This window comes from Gossypium arboreum, chromosome 1 (genome assembly GCF_025698485.1).
Source record: "Gossypium arboreum isolate Shixiya-1 chromosome 1, ASM2569848v2, whole genome shotgun sequence".
Lineage (NCBI taxonomy): Eukaryota > Viridiplantae > Streptophyta > Magnoliopsida > Malvales > Malvaceae > Gossypium > Gossypium arboreum.
Window position 1 is genome coordinate 122,340,066 of NC_069070.1, and position 19,557 is coordinate 122,359,622.

At 32.3% G+C, this 19,557-nt stretch overlaps 3 protein-coding genes across 4 annotated transcripts; all 3 read right to left on the reverse strand.

Moving 5' to 3' along the window:
- Nucleotides 1-111: 111 nt before the first annotated feature.
- LOC108483491 (histone deacetylase 19) lies at nucleotides 112-4,440 on the reverse strand. 2 transcript variants are annotated; one of them, XM_017786926.2, is made up of 8 exons: nucleotides 4,190-4,440; nucleotides 3,494-4,065; nucleotides 2,385-2,825; nucleotides 1,446-1,676; nucleotides 929-999; nucleotides 778-832; nucleotides 570-644; nucleotides 112-444 (listed from the first exon to the last, which is right to left on the reverse strand). In XM_017786926.2, the coding sequence occupies exons 2-8, from the start codon at nucleotides 4,019-4,021 to the stop codon at nucleotides 346-348; spliced, it is 1,500 nt and encodes a 499-aa protein (XP_017642415.1). In that variant the 5' UTR covers nucleotides 4,022-4,065; nucleotides 4,190-4,440; the 3' UTR covers nucleotides 112-345. The 2 variants fall into 2 exon arrangements, with proteins under 2 accessions (XP_017642415.1, XP_017642414.1); XM_017786925.2 differs by having other exon boundaries at nucleotides 3,494-4,062; nucleotides 4,190-4,436.
- A 769-nt stretch (nucleotides 4,441-5,209) lies between these two features.
- LOC108483316 (3-hydroxy-3-methylglutaryl-coenzyme A reductase 1) lies at nucleotides 5,210-8,841 on the reverse strand. The gene is made up of 4 exons (XM_017786646.2): nucleotides 7,672-8,841; nucleotides 7,391-7,572; nucleotides 6,632-6,978; nucleotides 5,210-5,739 (listed from the first exon to the last, which is right to left on the reverse strand). Exons 1-4 carry the CDS (start codon nucleotides 8,655-8,657, stop codon nucleotides 5,497-5,499), a joined length of 1,758 nt encoding a protein of 585 aa, XP_017642135.1. The 5' UTR covers nucleotides 8,658-8,841; the 3' UTR covers nucleotides 5,210-5,496.
- A 5,002-nt stretch (nucleotides 8,842-13,843) lies between these two features.
- On the reverse strand, nucleotides 13,844-18,795 carry LOC108480192 (glutamate--tRNA ligase, chloroplastic/mitochondrial). Its single transcript, XM_017783096.2, has 13 exons — nucleotides 18,498-18,795; nucleotides 18,278-18,396; nucleotides 18,019-18,140; nucleotides 17,555-17,737; nucleotides 17,231-17,349; nucleotides 17,075-17,123; nucleotides 16,854-16,955; nucleotides 16,602-16,704; nucleotides 16,347-16,410; nucleotides 15,816-15,930; nucleotides 15,629-15,729; nucleotides 14,841-14,997; nucleotides 13,844-14,367 (listed from the first exon to the last, which is right to left on the reverse strand). The coding sequence occupies exons 1-13, from the start codon at nucleotides 18,713-18,715 to the stop codon at nucleotides 14,137-14,139; spliced, it is 1,683 nt and encodes a 560-aa protein (XP_017638585.1). The 5' UTR covers nucleotides 18,716-18,795; the 3' UTR covers nucleotides 13,844-14,136.
- Between the last annotated feature and the right edge of the window lie 762 nt (nucleotides 18,796-19,557).

The following is a 19,557-nucleotide window of genomic DNA, read 5'->3' on the forward strand; positions in this document are numbered from 1 at the left end:
CACTTATGTGTAAATACGAACCACAATTCAAGTTTCATGAGTATAAATGTACGATTGAACCAAAATTTATGTATAAATTTGATTTATCCCTAAAATATAAAATAACAAAACTTATATATAAATGGAGCAGATTCTAATAGCATGTTCATATAAATTTGTTGCAAATAATAAATTTAGTATCAAATAAAATACAGGGTTACCTTCAAATAAAAACTTAAAAAGGAAAGCTAGGTTTTTCATGGCTTCTACAGATTACACTGAACAACAAACAAAAGGGGGGCTATAATGTTACAGTGTTGCTAATACATGCAAGTTACCTCCAGTACCTATTTGAAAGGTTTCGATTTAAGACTTCGGGTATATTGGATCAGATGCTTTGTTCGATGTTTCTTGCTCGACTTTCACAGTTGGTTCATCGATAGCCATAGGCCTGACATCTACAGACTGCAAAAATAGAAAAGGAAAAAGACAACATTAACATGGCATTTTAAGTGTTCCAATACCATTATCGGAATCAGGTCGTGTTATAATTTATATAGACAATACAAATGCAAGTGTGTTTATATCACCTTTGTACTTAGGGTCTCATTTGTTGCCATGTTGTCGAATCCTCTAGCTTGCTCTGCAGTGCCTTTCGGAGCCTCCTGAGAGAATATAAAGGCAGAATGAAAAAAAGTTCCATTCAAACTAGCAAATTTTTAAAACAAGAATTGTGATGCAAATCCATTAAGTCTCGCAATCGCGGAAAAAATCTAACATTTATAGCATAAGGCATACCGAATCTTTTCTCTCGGGTTCAATTGCTTCTCTCTTTACTCTGCTAGGGATTGGCCTACATAATGAATGGGAAAGATGAAAATAAAATGCAATCAGAAACAGGTTCGGATGTAAAATATCCGAAAAAGTTTTTAAAAAGAGAGAAAAATACCGCTTCTCATCAACCTCCATGTCTGAATCCGGGTCACATCTTTCATCTGCATCATCTTGATCTTCATCGGCCTGAATATAATCAATAGATATACATGTAACTTCTAGTAAATGTATGAAGTGCTATGTTACTCTAACTCTCCACTTTTCTCTATGTACTCGTGCTCGATGCTTGTCCGGACATGGGTATAAAGATATGATGTTTAAAAGATCCTCCAAATACATGTTAAAACTTGGACACAATTGAATATATCCGAATCTGACATTTGTACCCGGGCCCCAGTAACATAAGAAGAAATGTATCAATGTAAACTACCACCCAGTTGCATTAGAGGGGCAGAAAAGAGGCAAAAAATGACTTCTGCTCCAACAATACTATTAAAATGTGAAATGCCAAATATGGAGAAGATTGAAAACTGAGAGTGGGAAACATGATATACTTCCCCGATAGATACCAGATGCAAAAAGAAGCTACTAAAACATGATAAGAAATAACATAAAAAAGCTGTGGAACACACCTCGGGAAGCTCAGTGTCAGGTGGTCTTTCTTGAAATTGGACACTTGGTGCATGCTGAAGCTTTGAGAGATTGTCAAGTAGATTATTACGTATTTCTTCAAGTAATTGGCGTGTGTTCTTGTTTTCCATGTTACTAGGGGCAACATGAAGTGTATAATCCGGACCGAAATATTCATAATATTCATGTTGAGGCAGCTGGTCGTCAACTTCCGTTCCGAGTGCAACTCCTGTCTGCTTACATTGAGAAATCATTATTACAAATAGTTCCTCTAAGTTTAAGATCACAACCATAATACAGTCAAAATCGAAAAAGAAACAACTTGAAGTGTTGATGAAATATATGACAGGGGCATTACCAAAAAAGAATAAAGAGGAGCATTTAGTTGCACAAAAACAATAAAAGTTCTTCTGAAGTGTATACATTACTCGAGAAACGAAAAGGACAACTATTATTCGGTAAATTACACACAAGTGCCGTATATCTTTAATGAAAATGTTTACTACCTTAAAACTCACATTTACCAGTAAAAACACCATGTAAGCCCCTATAATAGGAGTCAGGTTGCATTTTATCCCATTTACTCAAAAAATGGGCAAATTAATCTCTTTATGCTAGATCAAAGAGCAATCCACTCCATTTTGTTAAGAATTTAACAGTTAAAACCTGATGTGGGCTGTGGCTAACGAAATAACCACCTTATGCTGGCGTACAGGGACCGGTTTTTAACTGTAAAAATGAAGATTTCAATAAAAGGACCAATTTGCTCTTTGATCTAACACATAATAGAGGGTTAAAATGCAATCAACTCCTAATTCAAGGGTCTCCATGATACTTTTACCCACCTTTACAATATATTAACATTAGATAACAATAGCAAACCGAATTGCTTAAACCAATTAGTAAATATTAATTCAATGAAATTGTGAAAGATAAGTTACCTCATAGCACCAACAACGAGCAACATTCCGAATGGTATAACCACCACCACCTAATAGTAGCAATGGAACATTGAAAGATCTCATAAATTTAACACATTCAGCATGACCCTTGATTGAAAGATTGAAACACCCCAACCGATCTCCAGATAGGGAGTCAGCACCACATTGAAGGACAACTGCACCAGGCTTAAAAACTTCCATAACTTTACCAATAATTGGCTTAAACAAGAAATGGTAACTCTCGTCATCGATCCCATCATCCAAAGGAACATTAAGGGAATAGTATTTCCCTTTTGAATATCCAATATCACGTATATCCCCCGTGCCAGGGAAATAATCGCCAAATTTATGAAAAGAAACAGTCATGACCCTGTCACTTGTATAAAATGCCTCCTCCACACCATCTCCATGGTGGATATCGATATCAACATATAGAACACGCTGCAACAAGGAGAAGGAAAAGCATTATTGATAACAAACTATACAACATCAAGTTATTACCAGTGCAAAAACATAAATCTTTACAATCTGGATGAAATGTATGAATTGAAAACTTAAACAATTCATCCGGGTCAATTAATATGTATATGTTCATTATTTCATGCCTACTATAGCAACTTTTTATCATTCTTCGAGGGTTCCCGGTTGTCAATAAGTGCTAGCACTAGTGCGCAATGGCTTATCTATTTCCTATTGTTTTCCCAGTGTGGGACAAAGACACAGTCGCCTCTAAAAGATGAAGAAGAAAGTTCTAAAAGAAAGCTAGAAAAATCGGATAAGTGGCTTTGTTTTAAGCTTTTCTACCTTCTGCCTGATCCTTCAATGGAGGACTGGGTAGAGATGGCAATGGTGCGGGGTGGGGGGCAGATGTTGCAAAACCCATCACCACTGAGAGTTAGCATGCTGTGCTCCACAATCCACCCCACTTCACTATGGATGTATAATCCCACTTCACTATGGATATATAATCTTGAAAACCACTACCACCTCCATGGACTTTGGATGCATCTATCCCCAACCAAAGTGCTAGCACTAGCTCGCAATATCTTAACTATTTCTTAAAGTTCCAAACAAAGCTAATGAAGAACTAAAGTATTAAAAACACATACCTGATGCTGCTTAAGAAGTTCCAATATAGCAAGAACAATATCATTAACATAACAAAACCCAGAAGCTTCACATTTCTTCGCATGATGCAAGCCACCAGCCCAATTAATCGCAATATCACAAATATTATGGTTTAATTTAACAGCACCACCAACAGATCCACCTGCATACGTTTGACAAAACGAGAAAAGGCCATCAAAAACCGGACAATCCTCACCGACATTAAACCGCTTAAGCTGCCGGAGCTGATCTTGCTGTGTTTCCGGCGTTATACTGCGAAGAAAATTCACATAATCATCGGCATGGAAACGGCAAAGGTCTCTTTCTCGAGCAGGTAATGGCTTGTAAACTTGCATATTTTGAAGCAATCCATAGTGTGCTAAAAGGGCATGCGTCATTCGGATTCTATGAGGTTTCATAGGATGACCTTGGCCGTAATAGTAATTGCCGACCTCCGGATCGTAAAAATACGACACTTTCCTCTTCACACCGTCGGGTCCCGACGGTAATGAATTCCCTCCGGTATCCATCAAATTATAAGCTTAGGCTCTTTGTTTCCAACTTTCTCCCCCTGCTTTAATAAAAAAACCCTAATTAGATTTAACAAAAAAAGGTCGCATATTTATTCAAAATAAAGTCAATATTTCGAAATCAAACATATAAAAGAAAACCCAGAAAAGAAACAATGTATTTTTTACCTTTAGAAGGGAAAAGGAAAAGAGCTTGAAAAAGCTTTTTTGCTCTTCTCTGCTTCAAAACCAAGGCTTTCAGCTATTGAAATGTAGGAAGAAAAACATAATATAAGCTAATCAATTAGGATTTTTTTATTGGGTTATATTCCATTTGGATTTTAGGGTTCATTACGTGTAATCGAAATTCAAGACCGGATAACTGAGTTAAATGGAAATATGAATTTTTAGGTTTGGTTTAAATCGTATTTTAATTGAATTTGATTTTTCTTTTATTAATTTGGATTGATTATTTTAATCTTAAATTGATAATTCTATCTCGACTTGATAATTATAAAATTGAATTGATTTTTTATCACATTTTGTTAATTTAGAAACACAATGACATACTCTTGTATTTTTAGATAAATTATACTAATAGTTACCCAATTATGAGTAGATTTTTTTAACTTACCTATTGAAAGTTATAAAATAATCATCCAATTATTAATTTTTTGTTGTCACTCAACTATGAAAACTTATAAAAAAGTGACTAATAGTGATAGTTTTAAAATTGACATAATAATAACTTTAATCCTCAAATTTTATTCATTGTATCAATTTAATCTTGATTCTAAAAATTTAACTCTCAACATTTACATATTGTGTATTTCTTTTTGTAATTTTATTTTTCTTTATAACCCTTTCACTTAAAAACCTAAAAATAAAATTCACAATAATAATTTCTATTTTTTAAATTAATGCTCAATATAAAAAATGTAAATATTAAAAGTTAATCTTAAAAAAATTAAAATTAAATTAACATAATTTATAAATATTTCTGAATTTAGACCCAACTTCTTAAATTAAGCCTAACAACTCTAAACTATAATCCTTATTTTAAATTAGTACTCAAATTTTAATACATTCTAATTATATTTTCAATAAAATTCTATTACTAAAATTATTAATTTAATCAGACATCAAATTTTTATATGACATAATTTAGAATAAAAATTAAAAAATAAAAAATTAAAATAAAAGTCATAATTTAGGGATGTGTGCAATTAACTCATTTCTCATTTCTCAACCAAGAGAAATGAAAAGAAAGAAAATGCTAATAACAATCCTGTCATTTTACACAAATCTAAGAACTCAGATTACATTGACTTACTTAAGAAAAAAAAAATACAAAAATAAATAGAAGTAAGTTACAAATAGATGGGAAGTCTACTTAGCTTATTACTAAGAGATGATGATGTCTCTCTTTCAGCTTCCAACTTTACACCAAATTTTTCAGGCTTTGACAGACACCAAGGTCATTTTTTTCATCAAATTTAGGAAGAAACCTTGGAAACATCCTTGCTAGACCTATTGTACTTCATATGGCTTTTCACTAGTTGCCCGGCAGCAAGTGCTGACATCAGTGACAGCTCGCCGGCAAGGACAGCACCGGCTACGATAGTAGCAAGGAGTATTGAGTTTGCTCCAGGGGATTCTTTGCTTGCACCCTTGACACCAAGAAGGTTCAAACAAGCTGATTGTGATGCAAGCTGAGTTCCACCACCAACAGTGCCAACCTATGAAGATAAATCATATAACAATATAAAATTATTAGGCAAGATACGGATATCTTAACCTTTTTTTCCAAGATTTACCTGTTTTGGAAAATTCTAAAAGTTGGAGCTGACTAATTCTTGTACCATAAGCTAAAGAGTGTTAAATCATTATTTGGATCCGTGGCAACAATTCTTATATTGAAGCTTGAGCTTTTTTTTGGTCTTGTTCCCATATTCAGACCTAAACCAGGTTACTGTCCTCACACTAGGGCTTCAATCTTTTTTTATCCAAATTAATCTTTGAACTAGGTAATTATTCTCACATTGAGTCATGAACCTTTTTTTTATCCAAATTAGTCCTTGAACTTGGTAGTTTTTCCCATATTGAGACTTGAACTTTAAGGTTTCGAAGAAAATATTAGAAACTAACTTGAAAAAAGAATTAGGTCAAATATGGAACAATTGTCAAGTTCAAAAACTAATTTAGACCAAAAAAACTTTAAGCCCCAACATGAGAATGGCAGCCAAGTTCAAACCCAAAAAAGTAATTTAACCCTTAAAATGGTAGCCAAGTTCAAACCCAAAAAAGTAATTTAACCCTTAAAAAAGACAATAACAGTTAAAAAGTAGTTTGATCATTTTTTCACTTCAACAAGTTGTTCAACCTTACCATCATTAACCGTTTCAATGAACAAATACTAAATAGCTCACTTTTCTAGGAGAATGACTAATTTACTCGAGTGTACTTGAGGATCATGTCCTGTACTCATGTCAATGCATTTAATATCTCATTCTCGTGTTAGATGCATTTAGAGCGTACTTAGAGGGTCATTTATCGGGGCATAAGTTGTAAGATATTTTTAGTATGCCTGATAATTTTGATAGTGAAAACCCGAGCAACACAATCAATTACCTCAATGGAAGGCATTGTGACAGAGACATGAAGGTCCTTGCCGCCATTAACAGCTTCCATCATGGTGATGCAATGAGAGCTCTCGACATTTTGGGCAGGATCTTGGCCAGTAGCTATATAGACAGCAGTGACAATGTTACTGGCATGAGCATTAAATCCACCCAGAGCTCCAGCCATGGCAGAACCAGTAAGGTTCTTAAGCATGTTAAGCTCCACGAGAGATTCTACACTTGTCTTCAAGACCTTCCTCACTACATCACCATTAATGATGGCCTCACAGACGACAGATTTGCCTCGGCCTTCAATCCAATTTACTGCAGCTGGCTTTTTGTCGGAACAGAAGTTTCCTATATCCATCATAAATCAATAAAATTCAACGATCTTAAGCTCAAACAATGAAAATGATGAGGAACATAGGGTTAAAATATGCCTATACTCCCTGTACTTTTTGAAAATTAGGAATTTAGTCCCTGAACTTGTATTTTCAGGAAATTATTCTTACTTTTCATATTTCAAATTCAAGTCTATTAATAATATTTTTTGTTAAATTCAGGTTAATTACAACATCTTTTCTTATTATATAGCTACCAAATGAGTGTTTTTTTTATTTCAAAATGTAATAGCAAGAAATTTAACCAAAATAATAATAGTTTTTAAAATCTGAAAAGCAGGACCAAATTCCTAATTTTTGAAAAGTACAGGAACTGTAGGCACATTTTAACCGGAACATAATTATAAATCCATTAAAAAGAGACTCACCCGAGATGCCAATGACATCCATGTCAGGGAAATCGGTTCGAAGGAAATCTAAAACGTTTTGAACTCCCTTGGAAACCATGTTCATCCCCATAGCATCACCAGTAAAGCATGAGAATCTTAAATACAGATTCTTCCCTGCAATTGCACATTTGATGCTTTGAAGCCTAGCAAATCTGCTTGATCTGCAATAACTCAAAAATACCCAAAACTCTTAGACAAACAAGTAACAGTATTAACTTGAATACAAAATTATTAAACCAAGAATTCGAGGGAAAAAAAACCTGTTAAAAACACAAGCCAAGGTCTCGAAATTTTCAGGATCTTCCAAATGCAACTTCAGATCAGCCGCCCTTTTTGCGGTATCGAACCTCACAACAGGAGCTCTAGTCATCCCATCTCTCAATAAAACACTTGTAGCTCCACCAGACAAATGAATAGCCTTACAGCCTCTATTAGTGCTAGCTACCAAGCATCCTTCGGTGGTTGCCATGGGAACCGAGTATTCTCTTCCATTAAGCAACAAAGGCCCAGCAATGCCCACGGGAATCTGCACGTACCCAACCGGCATCTCACAACACTGTCCCAATATCGACTCATAATCAAAACCATCCAAGGGCAATCCTGATAATGACTTCCCTGTTATTCTCTGCAAAGCCTCACGCCTGATCGCAGCTGCTCTCTTGCAATCACCTAATTTAGATTCCAAAGAATATGAAGGAGTCATTCCATTCACAACGGATCTAATTATTTCTTCGTCTTCCTCGGTCATAACTGTCACAGGCATTTCATCGAACACTTTCTCAGCAGTTACAATAGGTGCCGGAGGTTGCAAAGATCGAATTGACCGATCAAGTGCTTGTCCACAAGTAACGTGACGAGCATCTTCATTACGAAGCAAAACTTCAGTTTCCACTTCATCATCTTCAGTAGCCCAAACGTCAGCCGATGGCCGGAGAACCAAAGATTGAACGAAATCGATACCAAAGAACCCCAAAAGGTAAATAAACGACGCAACGGAAGCAAGAATCGCAACGATCTCGGAAAAGGTGACGACATGGAGAGGCGTAGAGGATCGGATCTTTTCCCGCCAACGGCAAAGAAGGAAATAAACCGCCGAGAAAAAGAGAGTGAAGAACACAGCATTCGTTAAATACAAAGGAAGTGGCAATGCGTCAGAAGCTTTGGTGGAATCATCTTCCAAAGCAATTGGCCTTGCCGGCTTGTGAGATCGAACGGAATTAGTCGAAGATCGCCGGTGGGTCTCCATTAATGGCGGTGGTGAACGAAGCCGACGGCGGAAGGCACGGAGGAGGATGAGAGCATAAAATAGGAAAATGTGAAAACGAGAGGGTGCGAGACAGTTCCGCTACGTTCTAAGGTGAAACGGAATTGAGGGAAAAAGTAGGGAAAACTATTTCTTTATAGCATTGTTTTGGGAGGACACGTGTCCAGTAGTGAAGAGATATGGGTGAGAGCGTATGATATAAAAGGAAATGGCGCGTGAGTGAAGAGACAGGGTGTTGGCACGTGTGACAGCTGTGCAACTGAACAATGATATGAGATGAACTCAAAAGAGCTTGAAGGCTGTCTTTTTTTGCAAGTGCATGGTTTTTAGTTTGGGTGTTGAAGACAACAAGGTCTAATTATGCACTTAGTCCTTTTATTTTTCATACTTTTGAAATTTAACTTTTTGTTTTTAATTTCTAGAATTTAATCCATTTACTTATTTGATTTAAAAGGTTTAATTCAGAATTCCATCCCTATACTTTATGAAAACTGAGAAGTTAGAATTTGTACTTTAATTTTACATAATTTGATCCTCTTATTTACAAAGATGAGAAATTAATTCAATTATTGGTAAATAGGTCGATTTTTGCTAATTTATTGAATTAATTTGTTGAAGTGGTTATTTTTACTAATTTCTTGCCCATATATTGTTGAACTTTTGATGTCTAGGTCATCGATTTGATGGCTATTAACAAGGTTATCCAATCGTAATAACTTTTTCAATTTTTATAAAGTATAAGGATGAAATTTTAACAAATTAAAGTAGAGATACTAACCTGTTAATTTTTGAAAAATAGATGGATAAAATTCAAAATTAAATCATTTAATAATAGACTTTTTTATTTAATTAATGATTTTAGCTATTTTATTTTACATTTTTATAAAATAAAAACAAAAACATCATTATAACATTCATTACCCTTTTAAAATATATTTTTAAATAATTTATTTAATTAAATTAATATCGAATTAATTTATTACATAAAACTCCACAAGAGAATTTATTATAATATAACAAGACTCATCAATATAATAGGACAAGTCTAACTCCTAATATCTTAATATTGTAGGACACTTTATTCCAATGTTGTGAAAATCATATAAATAATTAAATCAATCAATCGTCTTATCAACGATTCAATTGATTCGACCAAAAATAATAATAATGGCAACATAAACATTCAAAATTTTAATTTATAACGATAAAATTAAATATTTAAATTAGTTTCAATTCAATTTAAATAATTTTAATTAATTTAATTTTTTAATTTATTCTTTTTTCTATGATATAGTATTAGTTGAATCGACGAGCATGTTAATTTCTAATTCAGCTGGTTCAATTTAATTTTGACAACTGTACTTTTATTGATAGTTGGATAAGCCTAATTATGTGGAAAATTATAAGTGAAATAAGTAATTTTATAAATTAATAATTTTAAATTTTAAACATTATTAATAAAAATATTTAAAATTTTATGTTAAATAACATTTACATTCTCATTTTTTAATTTTTCCAAAATAATAAAATAAAATTTTTAATAATTTCTAATTGATATTGATGCAATAAAAAATTAAATATAGCTTAAATATAAATGGCATAATAATAAATTTAGCTCTCAAATTTTACATCTTTTACCAATGTGACCCTTGTTCTTTTCTTGAGTTGAATTTGGCCATTAGCCTTTAATAAAAAGTCGAATCGTTTTTTTAACATGACATGGTAAAATTTTTAATGATGTTCACCTGACAACCCAGGTAGCAATTCACGTATACTTTATGTTGGCATTACTCTATTTATCTTATATGTTATGTTAGCAAATAATTTAAAAATAGTTAAATGGTCAAATTGGGACTCAACCTTTTAGAAATTGCTCACATAATGGTCGAACCTTTCAAAATGGTAATATAAGGGTATAATCTTTACAAAAGTGCTCAAATGAAGGCCAAACCACTTAAGATAGTCAAATAAGGTATTCTCAAATGTCTTATATCAGATTTCAAATGATATTTTTATTATTTTCTTTTCTTTTCAAGAAATATCTGATTCAACTATTGTGTTTATTCTAAACACATTAACAATCATCTAATTTTTACTACAAACTGGACTTGAAGTGCGTGAAAAACTCTTATTTAAGTATTTTTGTGTAAGTTAGGCTATTGTATGACTATTTCGAAAAGTTTCTCTTATGCGAATAATTTTTAAAAGGTATGCCTCTAATTTGAACATTTAACATTTAAAACTTCTGAAAGTATTAAAAAAAATACAAAAGTTCATAAAATTTTAAAAAAGTTTGCATAAAGTATACATTGATTGTCTTACGGACTACCATGTTTAAAAATTTAATGTCTTAATCAATATTTACATTAAAAAAGCGAGCATTCGATTCATTTTAAAAGGTTAGGCCAAATCTAACTCTTTTAAAATATTTATAATAAAATTTATTTCAAAAAAAAATCGAATTGTCAAAAAATATAAATATTAATAACTAAAATTTTCATTATGCGAATATAAATAATAGCCATAAGTCTAATCACTAGTACTATAACCTGTAGAGATTCTTTATTTGACAAATTTAAATATTATTTTTAGACAAATCTAATTAGCCACACCTTTTATTCGACCCTTAGAAAATTCTTTTTTTTAAATAAAAGATATCCTTAGAAATTTCTAATAATTAATATAACAACAACAAGTGTACTTACTAATCTTATGGGAATCTTTATTATGATGACAGTTTGCTTGGTAAGAAAAAGGACGAAATTCTAATATTAGAAAATGTTTAAAAAACAATGCAAAGCCATGTCCACATGTCTCACTTGATATGGTAATTTTTAACTTTTTTAGAGTAAATTATATTAATAAGTTTAAGTTTTATTCAACTTAAAAAAATACAAAAAATTATTAAATTATTTTAAAATTTTCATGTATGTCCCTAAACTATTAAAGTCGTTATTGTATAATATTTTCTGTTTGCACTACTTGCACTAACACAAAGCTATTATTCTCATTCTCTTTTATAGTTTAATTTTCTTCATAAACATCTTTGAAAGTTACAAATTTGTGAATCGAAATCCAAATGATTTTATTCTCTTATATTTGACATTGATTGTCAAATCGACTTAGATTTAAAGTATGTTATTTTACTCATCAATGAGTATTGATCTATTGTACTAATTGTCGAATCATTGCTTGGAGCTCGCTAGTCGAACTTAAAAAAATCTCAACAATTTAGTAACTTCAATAAAAACTATTGATTAATTCAATGACTTAAATGGAAATTTTTGAATATTCTAGTGACCATTTTATAACAGTTTAAAATTAAATGATCCAAACGTAACTTAGTACTAGTTTAGTGACATCAAGTAGAGTTTATCCTTTTCTTTAAGTAACATTTCATATCCAAATTAGTAATTTTCATTTTATTTTTTCGCTTCTTTTCATGTAAAATATTTTACAAAAAATTATATTAGAAAATGAACTGATTTTCTAAAAATTGATATTTTTATGTTAAAACGATTATAAGTAAAATATTTTTATTATTTGATAAATTTTCCATAAGCTAATTTCAATTAAAAATCACATTACCAATTGGAAAAAGGATTTTTCTTTCGTAATTGATTTAGAAAATAATATTTAATTATTAATTAATTAAATCAATAAATAACATTAACTTTTTATAATAATCTAAAAACTAAATTTAAGCAATATGTATAAAATTTGTAACATATCTATAAAAATAACCAAATACATAAATTAAACAATTACATGCTACAATAATATTGTTCATAAAAATATAATCCTAAAACATATCCAATTGCATAATTAAAATTATATTGAAATAAAAAATTGTTTCAATTTTCAATTTTCACATAACCTTTTTCCAATTGAAATGAGGAGTAAAGCCAAAATTAATTATTTGCTAATTAATCAATAAAGAAAAAAATGCAATCATTGAAAAAATGCTTAATTATACAATGTGAAAAATTTGAAGTTAGAAGGTGGTCCAACACCATCCTTAATAATTGAAGTATGCAGACAACTAGCAATAATTTTGCAAAACATTTTACATAAAAAGCAAAGCATTTTTCAGTAAAATAAAATTACTTTATGCAGTCAAACACCGAAAATAAGAAAAATATTTTCTGTAAAATATTTTATATGAAATAAATAGATTTTGATAATTTTTTAGTTTGATCTTTAAATTTGAATAATATTAATGTATGATAATATTGTATTTTGACGTTGTGTTACATCATTACTTAAAATGTTGTAAATTTTAATTTTAGATGATTACGTAACATAATATTAGAACATCCCATCATCATAGTTGAATAAAAATAAATTCAAAGACCAAATTGGAAAAATTAAAATTTCAAGACTAATGTAGACAAGAAAACCAAATTGAATAAATTGTGAAAATCAAAGACTAAATAATAATTTTATCCCATTTTCTTAAACACAAAATAAGTGATAAATCATTATGCATATCGAATTTAATACGTATATTAATCATATTTAATATATCTCGTGTTTTTTCATTGTGTACGTAACCATTATTCATGCTTATGTCATATATTACACTATTACAATTTCTATGCTTATTCAGTGTTACCTACACTTAAACGGGGACATTTCAAAATTACACCTGAACTAATATAATTTAATACAATTATATACATAAAAATATAATTTTAATTCAATTTTACACATTTAAAATAAAATATATATACGCACACTTAAGATGATAAGTGCGCTAATTATTATTTGTACTGCAATATCTATTTCAAGCCTCAATTTGAGTCAAATTTGGACTTCTACCGACTTACTTTGTAAGTTTTTCCCTCTACTTTATGAAAATCGAAAAATTATTCGCTTTAATTTATCAAAAGTTGATTCTGATTTACAAAAATTGAGAAGTTAGTCCAATCCAATAACCAATTAGTTTTTGCCATTAAATCGCTAACATAAAAATAAGCGGCTCGATGATTTTATAAGCAAGAAATTAGTAAAAATCACCGCTTCAGTCATATATACGTAACATATAAGCAGGCAAAATTCAACGGTTCGAGTTCATGGATTAACCAACAACTAAACTAGCTTTTCAGATTTTGTAAAGTATGAGAATAAAATTCTAATAAATTAAAGTTAAGGGACTAATTTCTCAATTTCCGTAAAGTAGATGATGAAGTTCATAATTAGGCCTCTCTACTCAATTGAGTAAAAATACCATAATGTCCCCAAAGAAAAGTTAATTCCGGGCAGCTTTGAAACATTTCCACATGATTCAAAAGTAAAAAAAGTTTTAACACTAACTAAATGTTCATCACATTCATAAACACCAAACCATTATTACACTAAACTACATCTCATCAATGACTTCAACAACACAAAAAGGGATAAGCAATTATTATATTGCCAAAAAAAAAACTTTAAATGAACCTGTCACTTTTTTTTTTTTTCAATTTGATATGGTAGCCGCCGATTCCAAAGCAGGGTGATCCTGGTTGAGAGCTTCCCAATCGAGTTGTCTCAATATTTCAAACCTTTCTTTCAATGTCACGAACCCAGCTTGAGGCGAGACAATGCCATGGTTTCCAGCTTTATAGATTAGGATTACACTAGAACCCATATCAGGGCCATGGAGTTTTCCTGTTAATAAAACCCTCAGCGGCATGAACAATGACTTCCCCTGCCATGAGAGTTACAGCCTCGGATATGTAAGTTTAGTACCATGCATGGATTATAATTTGAAGTATGGATGTAAATGAGACATCTTTATTTGCAAATTATTAGGGTTCAGCTTGAAGAAAGCTTAAATCCAGCTAGCCACTGTCATCGAAGAACCAGATTCAAGTATCCTGATAATTGACTCGAGTAACTCATGAGTCCAATCAATCTTTTTTATTTTTAATAAGTACTGAAAAAATTCAAATTGAACTTAAGCTCAAACACAAATAATTGAGCTTGAAATTGAGTTAGGAATCGAGCTTAAGCTTTAAAGGTGAAACTCAATCAAGCTCAAGCCCAAGCCAAGCTTCAAGCATCGAATTCCGAGTCAAGCTCAAGCTAGAGCTCAACTCGATTATACCCCTAATTTCAAGTAGGCCAAGAAAAGGAAAATTCAAGATCCCATAAAGGTAATGTATGAGATTAGAAGCTCACCTTGCGCTTCAGTGTTTTGCCAAAGCCCTTTACCCATTTCTGCCAGCCAGCAGGGCCTTCTTCCAATGCACCAAAGAGTTCACCACTATCATAAGCAGCTAAGAGGTGGGCAGAAACTTCAGAAAGCTTATCTTCGACAATGGGTCTACCTTCAGGGCTGCAGAGACAAAAATTTAAACGACATAACGATAGGATTCTTTGACATAAACCAAACCCCAGATCTTGCAATCTATTGTAACAGCTGTAGAATTTGCCTATTATCTAAGTTACTTGGACTTGAGTATGACAATCGTATATGGGCATGTGGGCAATATGGGTATGTTCAATCTTTTTGAAGTATTTCCATGAAGTTAGAGGATTGTATTTCCGTACCCATATTCAGTTATGCATTGGACATGGATACTTGTCGGAGCAGCATAGAATATTATGGTATTTTTCAGATTCTAAACATCCCAAAGTCCCAAAATTTGTGACAGGATATATTAATATGTTAACAGTTAGCGCTAAATAAAACCAGTGAATTGAAAATTGGAGAAAGCATAAGCATAACTTCAAAGCACGGTTCTAAATTTCTAGTGGTCTACACACTACTTCAAAGCACTTCCACTATTATTATCCATAAATTGAATATAGTACTAATATCTACACTTAAGGCTGTCCTGACATTTGAGACTGGTTAGAATGCACAAGCATAACCAAAATTCCATCATAAACAATTATCAAAGTTGGAAAACATACTGAATTGTGTAATAAAGAAGAGAACATAAGGGTAAGAATTTGATAATCACCTCGTCAATGTAGCATGTACAGGGTAAGACAGCAAGTTAGAGAGTGCTGTATCCGAATCAGTTACCAAGTCGATTCCATCCTTAAGCAGCTGAACTGCATCCTGTTTGTACATATTTACATACCATTATTTATCATAATCTAGAGCAAAAATAGAATTCTTCCAAAATTTGTTAAAAGGAAACATACATCTACAAATGGCCCTTCTGACTCTGTGAGAAGCCCAGTACTCTTCCAGCGCTCACCAATAAGCTGGGACAACTCCTCAAAGGGAATCGCTCTTAAGTGCTGACCATTCATCCACCTTTAGTTTACAAGGAAGAAATAAATTAGAAAACAATATAAATGTGGCAACTTTTAGCAGACAAGAAACAGATAATTCTAGTTTTAGTTCTTGTATAGAGCTGTAAGCTAAAGTCGCAGAAAATTGTAAAATTCATTGGAGTTATCACTTGATCAAGCTTAGGACTTGCATATATAAACAACCAAGTATTCTCGCCCAAAGTAACAAAAAAGGAAAAGAAATTGAACTTCAAAGTCCAACGAGCAAGGATCCCAATAACAAACCAAGGATAAACTACCCCTAAGAACCAACCAAACAACCTAATAATAGGTACAATGTCACTTCTTCAAAGAACAAGAGTACAAGATGGATAAATTACAGTATTACATGGAAAATATGACCATAAAGCCTACAGTATCAAAGCATAGAGAAGTCACCTTAACTTGGTAGAGTCAAAAACAGCGCCACTTTTGTTAACGCGACCAATTGAGAATTTTTCAACTGTGAATTGCATAAAAAATATTCAAATTACAATCATCCAAATATTATCTGTCAAAGCTGATTATAATTTTCCATTTTCTCATTCTATTTCTTATGCTCTCTTTTCATAGATGGGGAGGAGGGATGATAAATTGGTTAGGACTTAGAATAGAGGTGCATATGGATCAAATGAAGTCACAGGAAAAACTAACCAAGTTGATCAATGGTGAAAAATTCATTTTCAGTTCCATCACCCCAACCTAGAAGTGCCAAGTAATTCATCATCGCCTGAGGCAGATAACCCATATCTCTGTACTGGAACAGAGTAATTTTGTTAAACATGGGAAGTTTCAATCCTCAATTTAAAAAGATAAAATTGTAGGACCCATGGAAATTAGAGGAGATAATACAATTATTTTGTTACATTTGCCACGAAACAAGGTAGCATGAAGATAACTACCTACCTGACCAACTGAAGTTGCACCATGGCGTTTTGACAATTTGCTCCTATCAGGTGCAAGAATCAATGAAACATGGGCAAAGGACGGCATTGGGAATCCCAAAGCCTGTGGCAAAATAATTTTTAAATCCAAAGATCAGCTTCCTCATTTTGTTGAAAGAAATCAGAAACTCTAAAAGTCACCAAATGGTAACAAAAAAGATAATAGATGCCTTTTAAAATCACCTTGTAAATCAAGGCTTGCCTTAGAGTATTAGGTAAATGCTCTTCCGCTCTGAAATGCCAGTATATGAGAGTGTGAGAAGAAATGACCCAAAAGCCACAAACAAAACATATACTATATCTAGCAAAATGGTAAAAAAATTAGACTTTCCCCATTACCTTATAACATGTGAAATAGCCATGGTAGCATCATCGACTGTAACACAAAAGTTGTAAACAGGTTGACCATTGCTCCTCATTATAACAAAATCCCCAAGTGTGTCCAATTTCCAGCTAACCTTCATGACACTATCAAACAAAATTAGTGCCTATAAAAGAAAATTACAGTTATGTCTTATACATCCTGTTGTTACTAGTTTAGGGACTGCTGAAACTTAAACATGATGATACTTTGAGCCAAAAATGCTCAAATTAACAGAACAATTTGCAGTTTGCCGGTCACAAGGCTGTTAGGGGAGAAATTCTTCAATCAATTGAACTTACTTCGCCTCGAATAAGGTCATTAATTTTCAAGCTCCCTTCCTTGGGAACTCGAAATCGATATGTATATGGGGTTCCCTTTGCTAGCTCTTCTTCTACTTCTCCATCTGCTGCAGTAGCCCACTTCCCCGAGTATACAGGTGGAAGTTTCTTTAGCTCCGCAATTTCCTTCATTTTCTCAAGTTCCTATAGGATTACGAAAGAACTCATAAGTTGACTGTTAAAACCGACCATACTTCAAAATGCAGAATCATAGTTCTATTGGATCAAAGGTTATATTTTTCTGGACACAAAATTTACTTTCTTGTCTCCAAAGGAATAGTTTTCTTCCAATTTCAACAGGCAATCAGATGAAACCAAAGAAGAAAAGGCAATTCAAAAGTTCAAATATCTCCCATTTGAAATGTCTTACTACTAACTTAGGACCAAATTCATGTAATGTAACCTTTATAGTTGAATTCGATTACCTCATTGGAACAGAAACAACGATAAACATGACCAGATTCTAAGAGCTTCTCAGCATATTGTTTGTACATAGAATTTCTTTCAGATTGTCGATAAGGACCATAGTCCCCACCCACACCAGGGCCTACAATGCAAGAGATAGAATCAATTAACGCTAAAAGTGAAAAACACCATGGCACCATACATGTGAAATTGAAGCAATAAATTTCATATCAAATTAACTAAACCAGAAAGACAATGATAAGCACGTATAAACAGTACCTTCATCCCAGTCAAGACCAAGCCAAGCTAAATCTCGAAGCACAGCCTCCTCCGATTCCCGCGTCGACCTCTCCAAATCAGTATCCTCGATTCTCAGCACAAATTTTCCTCCTTTCGATCTTAAGACAAGAAAAAAACCAGAAACAGAAACAGAAATCAACAAAATTGACAAAGTTTTACACCCGAAAATAATATACTACGTGCAAAATAAGAGAAAAACCTAGCGAATAAGTAGTTGAAAAGAGCAGTTCGGGCTCCGCCGACGTGGAGATTGCCGGTCGGAGAAGGAGCGAAACGGACTCTGACCGGTGCATCACTGTCAACTGAAGCACGCACAGAGAAATTTCGACGGAAATGGCGCCGGAAAATGAACGGAGAAGCGAATTCAGGGATTACTCTGATTCTCATCCATGGCGTCCCTGCAACGAGTGCCGCCATTTTTGAAAGGAAAAATGGAGAACGAATAGAAACTAAAAAAAATAGTAGGATAGGACTTAGGATAGGAGTCTGATATAATTAAGCTGGTGTTTACAGGCTTGCACTTTCAGCCGTTGATTAAGTCTATTTCATGAGAGATGAACGGCTACGATAAATTAACCGGGTGATTTTTTTTTTTGACCATCAATTAAGCGGGTGAATTTAATAAAGTGAATTTTTTTTTTCAACTTTTGAATAAATATATATACGATGATCGTGACCGTCCACCTATTCACTATACTTCCCGTCTACGATTACGATTCCCTCGCTTAAGAAATAGGATTTAAAAGGATGGTTTAACAGTCAATTCAACTCTTCTTACTTTATAATTTTTATCTTAATTCGCAATTATTATATTTTACAAAAATTAAAAAATTAAATTCAGTTATTACTAATTAAAATGGCTAAGCTACATAAATAGTCACTTGACTTATCAATTTATTTATTTTAGTCTAAAATTGTTAAAATGCTAATGATTTGTTGACTCGCTCGTTAACTCGATGATATGTATTTTTTAACCATTATTTTAGTTAAAAATTACATGCCATGAGTCAACAAACTCTTAACATTTTAATAGTTTATGGTTTTAGACTAAAAAATAAATTAATAAGTTGGGTGATCATTTTATAAAATTTTAAAGTTAGATGACCTAACAAGAAACTTTCTAATAATTAAGTGATCATTTATGTAGTTTTCTATTAATACAATATACAAAATATGTTTAAGTAATAAATATAGATTATTATGAAATTTAATTTAAATATTATTAATCGTGTTAAAAAGAATAATGAGAGTAATTTTAA

What these genes read in the sequence shown, in the direction of transcription:
- LOC108483491 (XM_017786926.2), bottom strand. Translation starts at nt 4,021, where the DNA reads ATGGATACCGGAGGGAATTCATTACCGTCGGGACCCGACGGTGTGAAG. An exon ending in ATGGAGGTTGATGAGAAGCG is followed by an intron (nt 833 to 928) that starts GTATTTTTCTCT and finishes TTCATTATGTAG; the next exon opens with GCCAATCCCTAGCAGAGTAA. An exon ending in AACCCGAGAGAAAAGATTCG is followed by an intron (nt 645 to 777) that starts GTATGCCTTATG and finishes ATATTCTCTCAG; the next exon opens with GAGGCTCCGAAAGGCACTGC.
- LOC108483316 (XM_017786646.2), bottom strand. Translation starts at nt 8,657, where the DNA reads ATGGAGACCCACCGGCGATCTTCGACTAATTCCGTTCGATCTCACAAG. An exon ending in TTGGCTTGTGTTTTTAACAG is followed by an intron (nt 7,573 to 7,671) that starts GTTTTTTTTCCC and finishes GAGTTATTGCAG; the next exon opens with ATCAAGCAGATTTGCTAGGC. An exon ending in TCACAATGCCTTCCATTGAG is followed by an intron (nt 5,740 to 6,631) that starts GTAATTGATTGT and finishes TTATCTTCATAG; the next exon opens with GTTGGCACTGTTGGTGGTGG.
- LOC108480192 (XM_017783096.2), bottom strand. Translation starts at nt 18,715, where the DNA reads ATGGCGGCACTCGTTGCAGGGACGCCATGGATGAGAATCAGAGTAATC. An exon ending in GCTATTTCACATGTTATAAG is followed by an intron (nt 17,124 to 17,230) that starts GTAATGGGGAAA and finishes CTGGCATTTCAG; the next exon opens with AGCGGAAGAGCATTTACCTA. An exon ending in GTGCAACTTCAGTTGGTCAG is followed by an intron (nt 16,705 to 16,853) that starts GTAGGTAGTTAT and finishes ACTCTGTTCCAG; the next exon opens with TACAGAGATATGGGTTATCT.